The sequence below is a fragment of the Crocodylus porosus genome, unplaced genomic scaffold (genome assembly GCF_001723895.1).
Source record: "Crocodylus porosus isolate Cpor-Errol unplaced genomic scaffold, CroPor_comp1, whole genome shotgun sequence".
Taxonomy (NCBI): Eukaryota; Metazoa; Chordata; order Crocodylia; family Crocodylidae; genus Crocodylus; species Crocodylus porosus.
Window position 1 is genome coordinate 49,310,175 of NW_017728951.1, and position 18,486 is coordinate 49,328,660.

Below are 18,486 nucleotides of genomic sequence, written 5' to 3' on the forward strand. Positions count from 1 at the left end.
AGGAAAATGCTGTTGCTGGCTAAAAATTAATCGCTGTAAAATAACTTGAAGTCAGCTGGAATAGAGTCTGGAGCCATATAAGGAACAGAATTGGACTAACATAGATCCCTGACTGACAAATGATAGAATTTTAAAGAAACAGGAAGATAAATCCACAAGAATTTACTTCTCTTCTAACATGCATGTAGCATCATGTTTAGGAGATGCATGCTCAAGTACAGAAAATGCATACTCAAGTAGATGGAATCAAAACTCATGCAAGAGGTGATTTATCTCTTTATTTAGATCAACTAGGTATTTGCAAATACCTAGTTGGTCTAATAGAAGATATCACCTCTTCCACAAGTTTTGATTCCTTTTGCCTCTAGACCAGTACAGCTACAACCTGCTCCCTCCTCAAGTAGATGGCACAGAATGGTTGTTTAACACGTCGTTTCATGCAAGTGACTTGAAGAAAACTTGGTGGGAATGATTGACACTTATACTTGTTAGCCAGTTGAAAGGCTGCTTCAGAACTTTTGTATATGATGTTACTGCCTCTACTAGAGACTGGCCCACTTCAAAACCTGTTCCTTTTCATCCAGCTCATTCGGAAAGATGTGTAGAGCAGGGTTTGGCAACCCATGGTCCATAGGCTGAGTATATCCTGCAAAAAGATCAGATCTAGCTGCAGTGGCACGAGGAATTGGTGGGTGTGGCTTGGTCTGGCATATCCTTCTTCTCTACCTTGTGCTGCGCTACAGATTCCCACCACAGCACTGCTCTCAGCAGCTCTCCCTGCTGCTTTATCACTCAGGCAGGCACTGCTAACCCTTACCCAATTTGCCTTCTGTAACTGGTGTTGGAATGGGAATTAGTGGCACATGATGGAGGTGGCAGCAGATGGTTGGCTGTAGCAGAGGACATGGGATCAGCAACTCATGGCAGCAGCTGGGTCATAAGTAGAAGACTGCTCATAAGTTGCCAATCTGTGGTCTAGAGGAAGCAGCTCTGTGGGAACTCATTCATTGTTTGTGTAAGTAAAACTTCTGCATGGGGATGCAGTCATTCAAGGGTTAGATGCTGTAGTGCAGTGGAACCAGGCACAGAAAATATCATGGTTACAGGCTCAGGTGCTTACTGAGAGGCATAACAGCAAGAAGCTCCATAGCATATGACTTGCTCTTCTTTCAAAATGGCACATGGTATGCTGCTCCCTGCATATCAAGCACCGCATTACTCTGCAACTCCGATTTGTTTCTTTTTGAGTAGCCCTCTTTATCTCCTTTTGGAATCTGTCACCTGTGAGATAAGCCAGGTGTTTTGCAGTTTTATTTAGTAGTTGGGGGCTGCAGGTGAGAGTGGGGAAGAATTGCACACAGGGCTTAAAAGCACAAACAGTTTATACCTCTGCAACCTTTCATAGATTATAAGAACAGAAACAACTTGTACTCTCCCAGCAAGCCCATTACCTCCTGACTTGAGTAGCTCTAGTATGTTTTATAGAGCTCAATTCTCTGTAGCTCTGTCAGAACTGGAGTTAGCTATGAATGGGTTAACTTGCATACTAGAGCCAGTGTAAAGTAGGACTGCGCCAACATGCAAGTCAGTTCTGCCTGTGCCAGCTCCAGAGTAATACAGCTGCTTAGAGTGGGATACATGTAACAATTGAACTGTTGAAAAATGTCACCAGTCTAACAACAGGTTCACAATTGTGTAAAATGCTGTGGCACTAACACTAGGGGGTGGAGGTGAGAGGTCAGTACCCAGCCTGGCAAAGGTCACAAGCTTGCCCCTGTATGTTTGAAGGTGGTGGGGGGAGAGGGGAGAGTCACAGGAGGTGGATGATCTATGGTTGGAGGCATTGTCATTTCTCTGTTTTCCCTCCATTACTTAACACAAATTCAGTAAACTTCGATAGCATGTTAGTAACCAGAGTCTGCAACCTGCTTGCCTGATTGAGGGGTGTGTCAGTACTTGGACCAACACTTGATTCCCAGGAACTGGGAGGGACATGATGAAGGGACTGTAGTTAAATAGACTGAGGACACAGCTGTTTGTTGGAAAGAGTTTTTTAATGAATAAGCAGTGCAAGGGAAGGATTTGGAAAACAGGAGCACAAATCATAAGGATGTAAACAGATTGGAAAGCTCGGTTGGCACTAACGGGATGAAGTTCAGCACTGACAAATGCAAAATGCTACACCTCAGGAAAAACAATAAAAAATACAGACACAAAATTAAGGACATCTGGCTGGATGGCCGTGGCAGCACTGTGGGGAAAGATCTGGGAGTCTTGGTAGACAACAGACTTAATGTGAGTGTGGTGCAACACGGCCACAAAAAAGTCACACGTGGTTTTGGGATGCATCAATAGAAGCATTACGTAGAAGACGCAGGAGGTGATAGTGCCTCTCAGATGATAAAGGGTTTCGAAGGCAAATCACGTGAGCAGAGGTTGAAGGAGCTAAGCATGTTCAGGTTGCGGAAAAGGTATATAAGAGGTGACATGATAGCAGTCCTCAAACACCTAAAGGGCTGCCATAAAGACAAGGGAAAATACCGGTTTTTCCCTTGCCAGAGTGTAGGATGCAGACCAGTGGCTCGATGTTGCCCCAAAATAGGTTTAGCTTGGATATCAGGTTAAGCTTCTTCACTGTTAGACTGCCTGGGTAAGTTTGTGAACTCTCCATCATGAGATGTTCAAGAAGAGGTTGGAGAGCAACTGGTCAGGGATGATGTAGGCATATCTATGCCTATGTTTTGCTATAGGTATTTCCCATGTTTCTGGACATTTCTGATTGCCAAGTGGAACTGGGAGGGAATTGTTTCCCCCTTCCCCCACCCCATCCACTTCCTCTGCTACATAGCACCATGGTTTTTTGTTTTTTAAGTCTTCCTTAGAAGCATTGGGTATTGGATGCAGCCAAGGCTGGGAGTATTGACTGAGGTATACCATTGTTCCTGCTGGGACTTTAGCTTGAATGTTCATGGTCAGAGGACCTTGACCCTCCACTTGGGGTCAGACCAATTGCCAGATTTGAGGTCTGGAAGAAATTTATGCCATGGTCAGATTTGTATGTACTGTGTGGATTTTTGCCTTCCTTTGTAGTGGGAGCATAGCCCGTGTGGGGTTCTAGCAAGGATGGGAAACGGATATAAAGCCTTTACACTTCCCCACACCTGTAGACTGTGGTCTCTGTAGGCAAAATAGGCCTTTAGGCAGTACAATCCCCCAGAGCAGCACCATTACCCTGTGTGGGGGTGGGAGCAGTGAAGTTTGAGCTGTCTAGGTCTCCAAAGTGGGGTGTGCGCACCCCAAGGGGTGCACAAGATGATCCGTTGGGTTGTGGGAAGAAAATACTAGAACTTCTATTTAGAAATATACAATAGATGTATATTTATATAAATATACAAATATTGGGGGTGCATACTCAAATTTTTTACTGATAGGGGTGCGCAGTCAAAAAAGCTTGGAGACCACTGGTTTAGAGGACTGACTAGATACCAGGCAGGGAATGCTTTGTGTCCACATGTAACCTTGAATTGGTTCAAGGAGGTCCAGATTAAAACAGTACTTGATCTTTTTCCTAGTGTGCTTTTGGAAGGTTCTAGGAAGGCCTAAACCAGTCTGAAGTGGCCTGTACGTCTAGACTCTTGAAGTTTAAACTGCATTTAGAATGGTCTATGCAGCATGTGTGTCTGTACCCTTAAGATGTACCTTTTTCCATGGAGAAAGTGTCTTGGAAAGTTATCCAACTCTCTTCAAAAAAGCATGTTTTAAAATATATTTTTCTTCTCTGCAGTGGATTGTATAGTCAACTCTACTAACGCTCATGCTTGTTTTGACTGTTACTCAAGAGCTTATTTCAGGAAAGTGTTGGTTTTCCATTATATTTCCATAAAGATTATCAAATTGGATGCTAGCTTTCATTTTTCTAAGATCCAATTTGTTATTCTGGCAGAAAACATTTGAGATTTGTATTTAATATACAGAGTAAATAATAATGTATTTAGTAACAATATTCTGACTAATTTCTGGCCCTCCCCTACCCCCCTCCACGGAAGTTTCTGTAAGAATTATTGGGATGAAGAGGGTTGCACATGTACCAGATTTTTCCTGGGAGTTGGGGGGGAAGTTGTGGTTTTTTGCTGTTTCAACAAAAATCCAGAATTGTTTTTGTTTTCTTGTGCATGTGACCAAAATACCTGTCTCAAACAACCTTTAATTTTTTTACAAATAGTGTGTAATGTGTGTTAAAGTTCTTTAAAGGCAGTGCCACTAAAAATAGTAGCCAGGTTGGATCTCTGATACTGTGACTTATTCTTCAGGTTATTATCGCACAGAAAGAGATAAGGGAACGCAGTATGAATTGTTCTATAAGAAGACAGATGGTATGGAGTATAGACATGTCACGCTGTTTCGACCGTTTGGACCCCTCATGAAAGTGAAGAGTGAGACAGTTGACATTTCCAGATCAGTCATTAACATTATTGTCCCTCTGGCTGGAAGGACTGAGACATTTGCACAGTTTATGCAAAACTTTAGGTAGGTGGATTAGATCCTCTCAAGCTGTGTAGCTCTTCCTTGGCATCTTTTAACGTAAATATTTGCTTTGATGGCCTTATTTGCTCTGCTGCAGCTCCGGTAGTGACAAATGTCACAGAACGCTTGTTGTTCACCCTGCTGCATTGGAGAAACAATTCTTTTAAACAGAGCTATTCTGTGATGCCCTAAACTCTGGTGGTGTCTGAGAATACAAGGGCCTTAGTTCTCTGTGGCTTAATAACCTTAGTTGAGGGTCATTGAGGTTGATAAATTATAGTAGATTAAGCTGTCGTCACCTTACTTAGAATAAAGCACTGAGATGCAAGTGACAGTATTTGAATTGGGAAAAATGGAAAAAGGAACATTAATTGGCATCAGTCTGAAAAAATCATTAAAAAGAGAAATAAAAGACAAAATAACAGCTTATAGGAAAATATAGCACAGTAACCTGTTGTGCTATTTGTATTGAGTGGCAATAATGAATGATTTTTCTGAATTTTGATAATCATGTCACAAGGTGCACGTGATACTTCATTTGGATTAATGTAGAGCAGTTAAATTCAAAATTGAATCATTTATAGGCAAATGATTTTCCTGCATACGTTAAGTGATCGTGTCAAAATCCTGAATTAAGATATCCCTTTGGTGAATGTTGCAAACAGATATCACCCCCTTTTTTTTTTTTTTTTTTTTTTAATAGGGATGTCTGCATTCATCAGGACAGGAGGATTCACCTCACAGTGGTCTACTTTGGACAAGATGGACTATCTGAAGTGAAAAGCATCTTAGATTCAGTAGCTAGGTAAGTTAGCAAGTCTCTCAGGAGGCTCTGCACTTATTTGATTAGTTTTATTGATCACTTGACTGAGCAAGGAAGAATTGTATGAGTTAGGATCATGGGAAAGTAGGGCTGGAAGGGATTTCATGAGGCTGTCTAGTCCAGACCTCTGCCATAGGCAGAATTACCTGTAACCCAACCATCCCAGCTAAGTATCTCTCTCTTGCTCTTGAAAACCTCCAGCCATACAACTTACCTAGGTAGCATGTTCAATGCTTAACCATCCTCAGTTCCTAATCTCCACCCTGTTTCCTCTGCAGTAGCATGAAGCTCTTGATCCTAGTCCTGTTCCTTGCGGTCACAGAGAAAAGCCCTTCTCAGTCCTCTCTCTAACTTGACTTTGAGGTATATGAAGATTGTTACCTAATTCCCTTCCCTGATTTTTGTCTGCTCCAGAGTAAACACCCCTAGTTCTTTCAGCCATTCCTCATATGTCTTCCCTCCAAGGCCCCAAATGATTTTTGCCTGCAAGGCACTGGACTCTTTCCAAGCTGTCCATATCTGTCTTGAAGTACAGGGCCCAAGACTAGAACACAGCACTTCAGGGTATGCTTCACCAGTGCTGGATATAGCAGAAGGATCATTTCCCTTCCTTTGCAGGAGATGTTCCTATTAATGCAACCCAGGAGGCTTTTGCTGCTCTTTGCAACACGAGCATATTGTTGGTTCATACTTGGCTTACGGTTGACGGTAACCCCCAAGTTCTGTTCTGCAGTACTGCAGCCTAACCGCTCGTTCCCCAGTCTGTATTTCTGTGTGCAGTAATTCTATCCCAGGTGCAGGATTTCACACTTCTCTTTGCTGAATCTTATTTGATGGATTGCAGACCAGCCTTAGCCAGGTTGGGTGTTGAACATAATCCAGCCCCTGGTACTGTCCCTTTTGCAGTGCACACTCAGGCCATCATCCTAGGTTAGCCTGGGCAGTCCTGTCTGTGTTAAATCAGGTGTGCAAGGTGGGAGGAACAGGGGGTTGATCCAGCCTCCAGACTGGCCCTGTGCCACTCATCCAGCCCACAGGCTGTATTTAATCCCAAACCCCCCAATTCAGAGAAAGGTAGTTGGCCATGTTAGTATGAACTCAATTAGAAGGCAGGTTAGATATGCATCTTTTATAGTTAAACTATTAAAACATGCAGAGCACAAGCTTTTGTGAACTGCCTCACTTCATAAGAAGCTGTGAAAGGATGTGCAGGAAGCAAAGTATAAGGAGGAGAGAGAAAATAGTTTACAGGAAACAGGTGGGAGAATGGGGTAGGGCTAAGAGAGAGAAGCAGACTAGCAGCATATTTAACACAGTCCATTTTGTGGACGACTATTTGTTCTGCAGTTTCCCATTTAGACTGTTGTGGGTTTTTAATTTTTTTTGCCTGAGAACAACAGTCCTGAGGTCAGTGAGGGAGTGTGTAGGGACATGGAAGTGTTCTGCCACAGGCTTCTTGGCCTTTCTTCAGATGTCAAACCTAATCCAGGTTACTCTGGATTTTAGCCCTACTCTCCAGAGCATCCGCAATCCACCTGACTAGATATCTTCCACAAATTTGATTCCATTGCCAAATCATTAATGAAGGTATTAAACAATACTGGACCCAGGACAGACCACTGAAGAACCTCATTTTTATGCCTCCTCCCAACTGGATCCTGAGCCACAGATGGCAACTGATTGAGCATGATGAAACAACAGTTTTATATCCACCTTACAGTATCATTTAGTCTGTGTTTCCTTAGCTTATCAATGATAATGTTGTGGGAGACTTCCTAAAGTCTTTCTAAAGTTGAGGAATATCACATCCAATGCTCCTTCACCATCCATAAAGCCTGTCCTTTTATAGAAGGAAATCAAGTTGGTCAGGCATGATTTACTCTCAGTAAACCCACATTGACTGTTTCTGATCACCTTGTTCTCCCTGACATACTTCACGATAGATTCTTTGAGGAGCTCCTCCATAATCTTTCCAAGGACCGAGGTCAGATTTACTAGTCTGTAATTTTCCGGATCTTCCTCCTTCCATTTTTTAGGTATGGGCACTAGATTTGCCCTGTGGCAATCAACTGGAACCTTGCCTGAGCTCCACAAGCTCTCAAAGAGGATAGCCAATGGTTCTGAAATTTGCCTCAGCCAATTCCTTCAGTCCCATCTGTCCCTGAAAGCATCCACATTATCTGAAGTAATCCCTAATCTGTTGCATTAATGTAGGATATTTGTCCCCTTACTTATTTTAGCTGTAGTCATCATATGGTAGTTGAATCTTCACCTCGGGCTTCGTGAAGAAGGCATTAAGTACTTCAGTCTTCTCTGTATCATCTGTGACTAGATTGTCTTCTGCGTTCAGCAAGGGACCCACTCTCTTTGGTCTTCTAGTCAGAGTCTGAGAGGAGATTATGCATTTTACCTTTCTTGGGGTTTACTTGTCACGCATCTAATTCTTTGTAGTTAAGGTCCCTGTCTCTTTGGATTATTATTTATACAGTCTTTGAAGGACTGCAAAGCTCAGTTTGCTGGAACTGGTTCATTAATGGGTTGGTATTGGAAAGTGTAGAAAGTGCCATGGATGTTTTGTGAAATAAATGCTGATACCAAGTGAAATTAAAGCTATAGTTTAGGGTTCTCTAAGTGAGGTAGAGGTGATGGCTGCCTCCTTTGGAGTTGCTTTCATTTGGTGCTAGTGAATAGGAAAGGCTGTCCGCTTAGGCTAAAATTTTAGCCATCCTGGGAGGCTATGGAATCTTCTGTCTTGACCTACAATACAGTGACTCTGTTCTCTACTGATCTAACATCTGTGGCATGCTCTGATCTAATGATTTATTACTGACAGAGGGGTTGTGGGGCTTGGGACAAATCAGCCTGTACAAGGCCCCTTTAACACTGCACAGGGCAGGGCTACAGCTGCTCCGCCCAGCACCACAGGGCCCCCCAAAGCGCGGAGCCTGGAGCAGTTGCCCAGATTCACCTCCCCTAGGGACAGCCTCGGCTACTGACCAAATGTATTGGGCATGCTGCAAGTGGGAAGCTGTTACTTTATGGCGGCATGAACCTTTAGCTCTGCCTGTCTTCCAGCTGACACAGATGGTGTGGTGAACTTCCCAATGACCTCTGTTTTTGAAATTTAGGAACTTTTTTAAACTGATCATGGGATTCTGAGTTAAGGATACTACCCCATTGCTGAGGGATTCTTCCTTTAGTCCAGCCTTTTCCAGTTTCTCAGTGCTGGGGAGGGTGGGGGTGTCATTCTTCCCAAATAGCACACATGGCACTTTCCCCTCTGCTGCATGTCCCATGTGTAACCCAGTACCCCTCACTGTGCATGCAGCACAGGCATGTGTTCAGCTCCCTCCTCTGTGCACAGTGCAAGCAGCCTGTTGTCCATCGCTGAGTGTGCAGTGCAAGTAGCCCAGCTTCTTTCTGTGCTACACACTCAAGACAAACACCCCAGCCCTGTTTTAGGCCAAGAAGGCTACTTGAAAGTGCCTTTGAATGTACTTTGGGAATTACAGTGGCACTGGAAAGCTGTAACATCATGGATCATGGTAGGAAAACTTAGATCTGTCTTTGCAATTTTGAATAGTAGTATTTTTTTTGTTTGTTTCACGTTAAATTGAGTAGTTTTGTTTAATTCTGAGGAGCATTAGAGAAACGGTACATAGAAATACAAGATTAGCTTGACCATTTTAGTCTAATCTTTGGATAAGTATGGAATTACAGAAACTGCACACTTTCTCTACACTACTTTATTTATACTTTGTCTGTCTCTGTCTCCCTATCCCACCCCTTTTAGAGAAACTGACTTTCACAATTACACGCTGGTCTCTTTGAATGAGGAATTTAATCGTGGACGGGGACTTGACATGGGGGCCAGAGCATGGGAGAAGGGAGAAGTGTTAATGTTCTTCTGTGATGTAGATATTTACTTCACAGTTGAGTTCCTTAACAGTTGCCGTTTGAATGCCGAGCCAGGTAAGTTTCTGTTAAGTCAAACAAACAGCAGAATTTTTCGTTCTATTTGGGGCTGAAATGGATCTGCTAAGATCACAGATAAAATACAATTTGAGTAGTGGACTAATGTCAATACTGTATTTTTTAAAAAGGCAGAATTACTCTTCAGACAGAAATGTAAACATTAGTGCAGTATTAAGGTGGAGAAACTCGAAATGAAACTGGGAAGATGAACGAGCTGGAGTAATAAACATTCACTCTGCTGATGCCTTTAATGCAATTAGTCTTCATTGACAGTCATAGCTAGATTTTAAAATACATATGAATGTTTAGACTGTGTATTGTGTACAGTATACTCAGTTGACATGTTTTTTCATGCTGGGAGTCTGGAAAACAAGCCGAGGTTTTGTGGCCATGGGTTTTTAATATCTATAACAAATTCAAGCATTTTTTCATGGGCTCAAAAGTAAAAAGCTATATCAGTGCTGAGTCAAGCATGGGAAATATGTAGTTGGAAAATCATGAATTTGGCAGTCGTGTGATTTCTAACTTTTCTCACAGTATGTGCTTCACCAGTCTCTCAGTGCTTTTTTATGTTGACCTTCATGGTTCTTTCCCCTTTTTCCAACCCTTGATTTTTAAGCATTTATTTAATCCCCACAACATCCTTTTGGGATTATAATATAATCACCATTTTACAGGTGAGGTAGAATTTTAACTGTTTTTTTCATTAAGGCCACACACTGGTGTCAGGGTTAGAATTAGAACCTGAGATGCATACGCATATCCCTAGGTTTGGTTTTCCAGGCCTTGATTTCAGGACCTAGTGAAGCTTTTATGTATTTTATAAACCCAATATGTAAGCCAGCATGGTGTCACAAAAGGAATATTTGCTTTTTATTTTTACCTTTTTATTATTTGAAATGTACTTTTAAACTCAAATACTTTTGTTTCTCAAATGGCAGTTGACAGAGTAGATACTTTTCCCCCCAAAAGATGTGACAGACGAGCTCTTTTTCTTCAGTTCACTTTATCATCACTTTTACACAATGATAATGGAGTGGGGGACATTTAAGTACTTGGAAAGGTTTGGAGAGGTCACCCCGGGGGGGCATCTTGTCAACTTTCTCCATGATGTTAAACCAGTGAAAGTGAGAGGCTGCCTTGATCTTTACCGCAGTGCAGATGGCATTGCTAATTTGGCTTGGAGTAGAAGTTGAAGAAGACTTCTTCCTTTCTTGTGTGCCTGTGAACACATCTGAGCCTTGATACATATTATAGCATGCTGGTGCTTTTGGAAAAAAGGAAGGAATCTCATCCAAACAGAGCTTCGGTGAGACCAAGTGAACAGCAAGGCTGACCTCTCATTAACATTGCTTTTGGATCTTATCTTAACTTGGTCTTGAATTGGATCTATAGGTTAAACAAAGCTGAAAAGATGATTTGTGACAGCTTAAGAGAAGCATTCTCCCAGATGAAGGATCTGGAGTCTGGGTACAAGCAGGCAATGTGGGTGGTCTCCCAGTTATGCATAAGCTCCCCTTAGGAGCATCTGTCAGACTTCTGCAGCATGCTGTGTGTGGACTGTGAAATGGCATTCTCCAGCGACTTCTCCTGTCTACCTTAAAGTAGGAGGTGTGCTTGGGTAACACATCTATTCTGATTTTTACAGGCAAGAAAGTTTTTTACCCTGTGGTGTTTAGCCTTTATAATCCAGCTATTGTCTATGCCAATCAAGATATGGCACCCCCAGTGGAGCAGCAATTGGTAAGTAACCTGACTTTAAAGAAGCTTAAAACTCTGTGCTATGTATTAATAGGCCAGTGATTTTTTTTGGGAGAATGTTATCATGTCCTAGGCACTTCCAAGATATATTGATGGAGATCTTAATTAAATAGACCTTTTCCCATATGGAAGAAACACTGACTTATGAGAGCTTTGACTATGGATCTTGACAGTACAAACTCAGTATTTCTGGATTATTAGGTAACTTGTATCCGGTATTTAGTGACCTGTGAAACTAATCAAGAGAAGTTGGTAACTGTGGGCATTTATACTTTTCGCACTGCAACTATGGACATTTATACCTTTTCACACTGCAACGCGCTGGAGATCGGACACGTCAGAGCAGATTTGATTAATGGAGTCTGCTTTGCATGTGAGCTGACTCACACTGCACTGCCTTGCATTCAGTTATAAAAGCAGCAAAATGCAGTCAGCATGCAGAAAATGGCAGTGGTGTGCTTTTGAACTTAAACACCTTTGATGTGTTTTAGTTCGAAATCATGCTGCTGTCACTTTCTCAGTGCTGACGGATTTCACCATTTATACAAATGTATGCGCCTCAGCATCAGGCACTTTTTAAAAAGCACCCAGCACTGTGGCACAAGCATGTGTACAAGTGCCTTAAGGTTTTCAAGTCAGCATTCCAGCTAGCGAGCAGACCTGTACCATATCGGAGGACAGCTTCTGGCAGTCATCCTTGAGTGATATAAATTGGAATATCTCCCATGGCAGTAAATGGGGTAAAGATTAAAATGAAGAGCAGTGCTTGCCCATCCTTGGTAGTGCAGATGAAACAGTGGTATCTACAATAGGCTGGTGTTTGCTGCTAAGTCAAACTTGGGGGGCATGGTCTGGTCTGCTCTCACAGTTTGGGGAGGCAGTGCATCAAGTTATAAGTTCACTACCCTTAATAGCACAAGCATTTTGGGTTATGGTGGTCTTCTCTGCAGGGTTTTACCTCCTTCATCCAACGTCAGACAGACTCATAGTAAAGTCATAGTAGTACAGCACTTTTCAAATGGAAATGCTGCCTCTCTAAAGCATTGTAATATAAATAAAAATAACAGCCAATAATAACAAACACAAGAGAACCATTCAAGAGGGAGAAGACTTTGGGACTACTGAAGATGGGGAGAAAGGAAAGGCTACTGATGGGCAGGAATTAGGAAGGACTCTGATTCAAGAATAAGGCCCAGTGTAGTCAAGTTGGCTGGTCTTACTGCTTGTAGAGATCTTGGATAATTGAGTTAATAAAAAAGGTTTTAAGAGAGAGGACATTGATTTAAAGGGGCATTTGTTTGGTGGATAATAAAGAGGAAAATAAAGAGCATTCAAAGTTGTTGGAAAGGAGACTTAAGGGTCAGAGAGGAGTGTGTGTGACTTGCAGAGATCAAAGCTGAGACATGACTTTTAAGTTGAGGAGGAAGTTGTTGTTCAGCTCTGTACAGAAACACTAAATAGCATGAAAATGGAGAAAAGCAGAACTGGAATGTAAACTGGAGAGATGAGAAGCAGATTTGTCCGGGGCAGAATAGATGGATGTAAGAATGGGACTGTTGGTATGAAGAGAAAGGGGAGAGCAGTCAGAGTAAGAATGGAGATCAAGTAAGGAGCAGGTGTGTAGGACAAGGTAGGCAAGAGGAGAATGTATAGTTTATAATAATGGACTTGAGTGCCTTGAATGTAACCTGTCTACATTGACGGTGGTAGCTGGATTTTAAAATACAACTGATTTTTAGACTACAGAGTTACGTAAGTCCCACACTTTGAAGGAGGCTGACAAGTAGTTGAAATGAAACAGGTGAATGTACAAAAACAAATGAAACAAGTGAATGTACAAAAACAAATGTGTTAAAATAGCATCAATCTATTTGATCCCTAGGGAAATGTTTGTATGTTATGAAACCAAACCTGATATCCCTTTCCCTTTTGAGCTATCTAATATTATAGGAGAAAATAAAAAAGAAACTGCTAAAATATTTTAAAATTATAGGTGCACAAGAAAGATTCTGGCTTCTGGCGGGATTTTGGTTTTGGGATGACTTGTCAATATCGGACAGACTTTCTGACTGTTGGTAAGAATGAGTCACTTAACTTTAGAACCCTTCACCAGAACCTGTGAAAAGCAAGTTTTCTTCTCTACTTGACACTCATAACCAGAGAAATAAGTTAATAGTAATAATATTAACAGAAATAAGTTGTTAATGGATTATGTTTAACAAATATTTACAGAAATTATTGTTAAAATAAATATAAAAAATATTCAAGTGCTGAGAGCATTTATTCAATAACTTACCAAAATAAATCTTTCACTTTTTGACTGTCTATTTCAGCTTAATGGAGTGAATTAACCAAACATTTGAAACATGCACTGCATGTTAGTGGTGGAAGAAGGGAACATTCCTTCCATCCTTTGATTTTTAATATGTATTGTATTTGAAGTTTTTTATGCAAGAATTAAAAATGTCAGGTTTTGGAGATTGTACTTTGGCACCCTCTTGTGGTATAATGTTAAAAATGAATGAAGTTTGACTGCTTTAGTTTTGAGCAGTCTTCCTTTGGATCCAATAATGGATGGTAGTAATTAATTAAGCTGGCTGACACTACAGTGTTTCATAATCTTAATGCAGAATTATTGCTTGTAGAAGTCTTGATGCCTTGTGCACATGGGATGGTACCCCATAATTCTCAGGGGTTTCCATTTTAAGCTATATATATATATATATAAAATTATTTTTTTTTTATTTTTTTTTACTATTTATGACTTCGGTCAGCCAAGGGAGAATGCAACAAGCAGATATCTTTTTCAAGACTGTTTCTTAAAATGGGGAGTGTCCATAAAGTTGGCTGTTCATGTGGTCCTGGGTTACTTCATTTCCAAATGTGAAAATCCACATCAAACATCTTAGAATTAGAGAGAGATCATTGTTTTCACTACTATTTTCAGTAGCAGTCACAAGGCCCTAATGTATGTTTCTGGGAGTGAATATTCCACGTGGAAGGCTAGCTTCCACTGCCAAAGGATATGGCACATTAATTATTCCATGAATGTTGTGAAATCTGCTGCTGTTTTTAAACGACATTCCAGAGGGTGAACTTGATAGAATAGTGATTTTTTTTTTTTCAACACAAATTTCTGATGGTCTCTTTTTGCATTTATTATAGGTGGATTTGATTTGGAAGTAAAAGGCTGGGGTGGAGAGGATGTTCACCTTTACAGAAAGTACTTGCATGGTGACCTCATTGTAATCCGGACACCAGTCCCAGGCCTATTTCATCTCTGGCATGAGAAACATTGTGCAGATGAGCTGACTCCAGAGCAATACCGTATGTGTATCCAATCTAAAGCCATGAATGAAGCATCTCATTCACACCTTGGAATGCTCGTCTTCAGGGAGGAGATAGAAACCCATCTCCGAAAACAGGCCTATAGGACTAACAGCGAAGCAGTAGGTTGAAAGGGATCCTTAGCGTTGTATGAAATGGAAGATGTTAAATTGCAAGGAACCAGCATCATTCTACAGCCTTAATTCTGCTTTAAAAATGCAGTGCCTCTTTCAGTGAAGAACGGTTGAAGTTCTTCTTTGACTGGTATGCTGTTATCTACATACTTCACGAGTTCAGGCACCTAGTAAAGAACTTTTGAGAGTCAGTAGTTCTACAGTATTACACTTACAGGGAAAAATACAACAGCAGAATGTATGACTTAGCATTTTGGTACTTCTGATTAAATTTTGTTTCTCACACTTGCATTATTTTAAGGTAAGGAATACTTTAGGTAGACAGTGTTTTGTTTTGTCTGCTGAGTATTGGTACTCTTTGTATGGCTCATTGCACTGTAATACTAGGAAAGTACTGTATTTACATTCCAAGGAGAAATAAAACATAAATGTGACCATGAAACTTGTTTGGGTGGGGGGTGGCATGTATGCAAGAGCTTGACTAACATGTTAATCAGTTAACTGGCTGAATTCACAGCAATACTTTGGTAACTGAGCTCACTGTATTAATGGCCATCCATGTAATTATGGAAGAATTTATATTGGAAAAAAAAAGGGGGGGGAAATGAGGAAACCTCTTGAAGGCAGAATTCTAGAACAATTAGTATCATTTCACATTCCCAATGCAGACGTGAGTTGGGGACTTACTTTTTGTTTGTTTGTTTTTAGCTCCAGGCCAAAATCATCCTCAGGTGTATTTCAAGATGCTCTAAGATAGGCAGTATGAATACAAGCAGGTCACCTTCTTTCATGTTGCTTCATTGTAATATGATAAAATTTACTCTTTTTTTTTTTTTAAAGATACCTTTTCATTTTTCAGATGAATGTTGCATTCCATTAGTTCAGTGGACTAATGGACTACTGTTCAGTCTCCACAAATTAAGAAATTTAGTTTAAAACTGTTCACTAACTCTGCTTATTGATATATATTTTAAAATTCAGTTTTAGTTTAAAAAAATCCTAAGGGAAACGAATTGAAAATCTGTGATTGCTGGAAGGCAAATATGCTGTGGAAAATAATACTGGACACTGATCCTTTTTACATGTACATAAAATTTGCCTTTATGTAACTTATTGTGGAGAACAGTGTACTGAATTGTGTTTTAAGCTGGGGAGAATGTTATGCAAGGTGTCTTGCAGTTGGTATTCTCTTTATAATAAATTGAATAATTCTGAATTTTATAACTTTTCAAGCTAGTGCATTGAAATATAAGTTGCAACTTTTCCAAGCTAGTGCATTGAAATAAATATAAGTTGTTATAAAGCAAAGATGGATATTCCGGTATCACCTACCTGATAAAAACAAGTTAATTGAAAGTCATGCTTACATCAGAAAGATAATTTGCAGCTAAGATCACTCAAATGCAGATCCTACCAGGTCGGGTGAACCATCATACCTAGAATGAAGGCTTTTTACTTCTCTGTAGAAAGCCACCACTTAAACACCACATCATGACCTTCCCGCTATACTTGTGATATTTCTACTGTTCTATATTTAACTAAGGAACCATATATTTAGGGCAGTGTGTGGTGAGGTGTGGAAAAGGTCAGGGTGCAAGCAGTCTTGGAAGAGGCAAGGTTTGAGCTGGGGAAGGCCAGGGAATGGTAAGAAGATCAGAATAGAGGATCTGTGTAGGTGACTCTCCTGTCATTTGTAACTGAACAAATCTCTCTGCCTTGCTTTGCATTCCACTCTAAGGAACCAGCCGTCAAAAGTGCCAGTGTTAACTGCCTTGCCACATCTTGATCTAAGTCTGCATGGCAGAATTCATCTGGATTCTTATGGTACATCTATACAGATATATGCAAGGTTAGGCTTGTGTTCATGCTTGTATAACGGGCATGCACACAGATGACCCTTATGCTGAGGTACAGTCCAGTGTGCAAACTCTTCTCAGCTTCCGGGTACTTGCCTGCATCTGCCAACAGGCACTGTGCAGTGTAACTGCAAGTTATGGTGGTAAAATACAGGCAGTACTCCAGTGGCAGTACCATGTCTTCTTGATCCTCTGTTCTCCTCCACCTTTTTTTTTCTCCTGCCAGAGATGGATAAGGTACTTCTCAGGGCTCTGAGCATCTAAATTGCCACTACCAATGACTGTGCTTTTTAAGTGGACTTTTATCCTTTTCGGAGAGGAAAGGAGGCTGTCACAGAACAGCCCCAAAATGTACTGGTGGTTGTGGCACTGTAATTGTCCCTTACTGTTTCTTCCAGCAGAGATACCCTTGTGATCCTCATGTGAACAAGGTCTTCCCACTTTGTTTCCTTGCTTGACTCTCAAGCTACACCTTAACATTAAATCAGTGTGTGGGTCCCTGGGGCTGGCTGCCATAGGAACAGTGAAGTTTTGTGGGGGGAGAGTCCCCTTTTGGAGGGGCAAAAGATCACGAAGAGGAAGTGGGACAGGGAACTCTCACCCTGCAAGTGCATCACTGTATCACAAACACAACATAGGAAGAGGTGGGGAAGCAGACCGTGGCTCTGACACCTGCATTCTTCTCACTTGCTTCATTTTTTTTTAAATGTACTTTTCACTTCAGTTTTTTGTTTTCATGTTTGTGGAAGAGGCAGGGCATGATGGGGGCATGTGCTCCACACCTGCACAGGGTGGGCTGCAGCTGCCCTAAAATTCCCCATAGTCCCCACTGACCACCTTGAGCGCAGCCTGGTGTGGCCCCAGCCAGCCTGTGCAGATCCAGGGCACATACCCCCACCATGCCCTGCCTCCACTTGCCCAGCTGGGACGGGGCAAAGCTGTGGCTTGTCCAGGAGACAGGGTGACTAAAGCAGCTCCTGCTGCTACACCCTCCTTGTCCGAGGCAATGCGGTGCCTCTGCCCCACGCTCCCCACCACCTCGGCTGGGTGAGTGGCAGCAGGCATAACCCCCACTGCCAGCACCGTTGCAACTGCCCAGGGCGAGCTGTGCCTGCGTCCCACGCCCCACTCTCCATCCCGGTTGGGCAAGCAGCACGAGGGCTGAGCCCCCACTCCCAGCACCTTGTGGCTGGAGCAGAGCCTGACACGGGCCTGGCCCCGCCTGCCCTGCACAGATCTGGGGCACACCCCCCTCTCCCCATTCCCTCCCGGACTGGCAGCGCTTAGCAGCAGGAGCTGCCCCACCTCCTCCCTACACCTCCACCCCAACTGGCTAGCTTGCTCCAGCAGTGGCCCCAGCCCTAGCTGCAATCCCTCCCTTGCTGCAGCAGCAGCATTGATCTGCACCCTCAAGCCCCTTCTCTCCTCCCTCCCCCACACCTTAGCACACTTACCAGCAGAATGCAGCTGTGTGAGTGTTGTAAAGGCAAAAACCATATTGGAACCTTGAAACAGGGTGTCAATTTACAAATGTCATAAGTGCTGTTCATCCCAACTCAAAGGAATATTCTGCACTGGTCTGGTCCTGCAGGAAGCAAACCAGGAAAGCCAAGGCTGCAATTGAACTCCAACTAGGTTCAAGCATCAAGGACAATAAAAAGTCCTTTTTCAGATATGTGGGGAGCCGGAGGAAAAGCAAGGGCAACACTGGACCCCTACTGAACCAGATGGAGCAACTGACAACGGATGCGCAGGAAAAAGCCAGCCTATTAAATGGATACTTTTGCATTGGTCTTTCATCAGTCCCATGGGACACCCATGCCCACTATGGGACAGGGAGGTCCGGGTGAGGGAGATCCCCTGCCCTCCATCAATGCTGATGTTGTGAAGGAACACCTTGAGAGGCTGGATACCTTCAAGTCAGCTGGACCTGACAATCTACACCCAGGGTACTCAAGGAGCTGGCAAGCATCATAGACTAGCCTCTGGCACAGATCTTTGAAAACTCCTGGTGCTCTGGTGTAGTGCCCAAAGACTGGAAGAAGGCCAATGTGGTGCCTATCTTCAAGAAAGGGAGGAAAGTGGA

General features: G+C 42.2%; 1 protein-coding gene and 1 long non-coding RNA gene across 3 annotated transcripts in view; both read left to right on the forward strand.

Moving 5' to 3' along the window:
• The window catches only part of CSGALNACT2 (chondroitin sulfate N-acetylgalactosaminyltransferase 2), a 65,931-nt gene extending 50,166 nt beyond the window's left edge, over positions 1-15,765 (forward strand). For both annotated transcript variants that reach the window (XM_019556003.1, XM_019556004.1), the window contains exons 4-9: positions 4,311-4,527; positions 5,228-5,329; positions 9,141-9,319; positions 10,971-11,065; positions 13,077-13,158; positions 14,249-15,765. In XM_019556003.1, coding sequence (XP_019411548.1) covers positions 4,311-4,527; positions 5,228-5,329; positions 9,141-9,319; positions 10,971-11,065; positions 13,077-13,158; positions 14,249-14,541 — 968 coding nt within the window. In that variant the 3' untranslated portion in view covers positions 14,542-15,765. The remainder of the gene's footprint in view (positions 1-4,310; positions 4,528-5,227; positions 5,330-9,140; positions 9,320-10,970; positions 11,066-13,076; positions 13,159-14,248) is intronic.
• LOC109324111 lies at positions 2,125-3,838 on the forward strand. Its single transcript, XR_002104849.1, has 2 exons — positions 2,125-3,271; positions 3,471-3,838. It is a non-coding gene; the product is annotated as an uncharacterized LOC109324111 (long non-coding RNA).
• Positions 15,766-18,486: the final 2,721 nt, after the last annotated feature.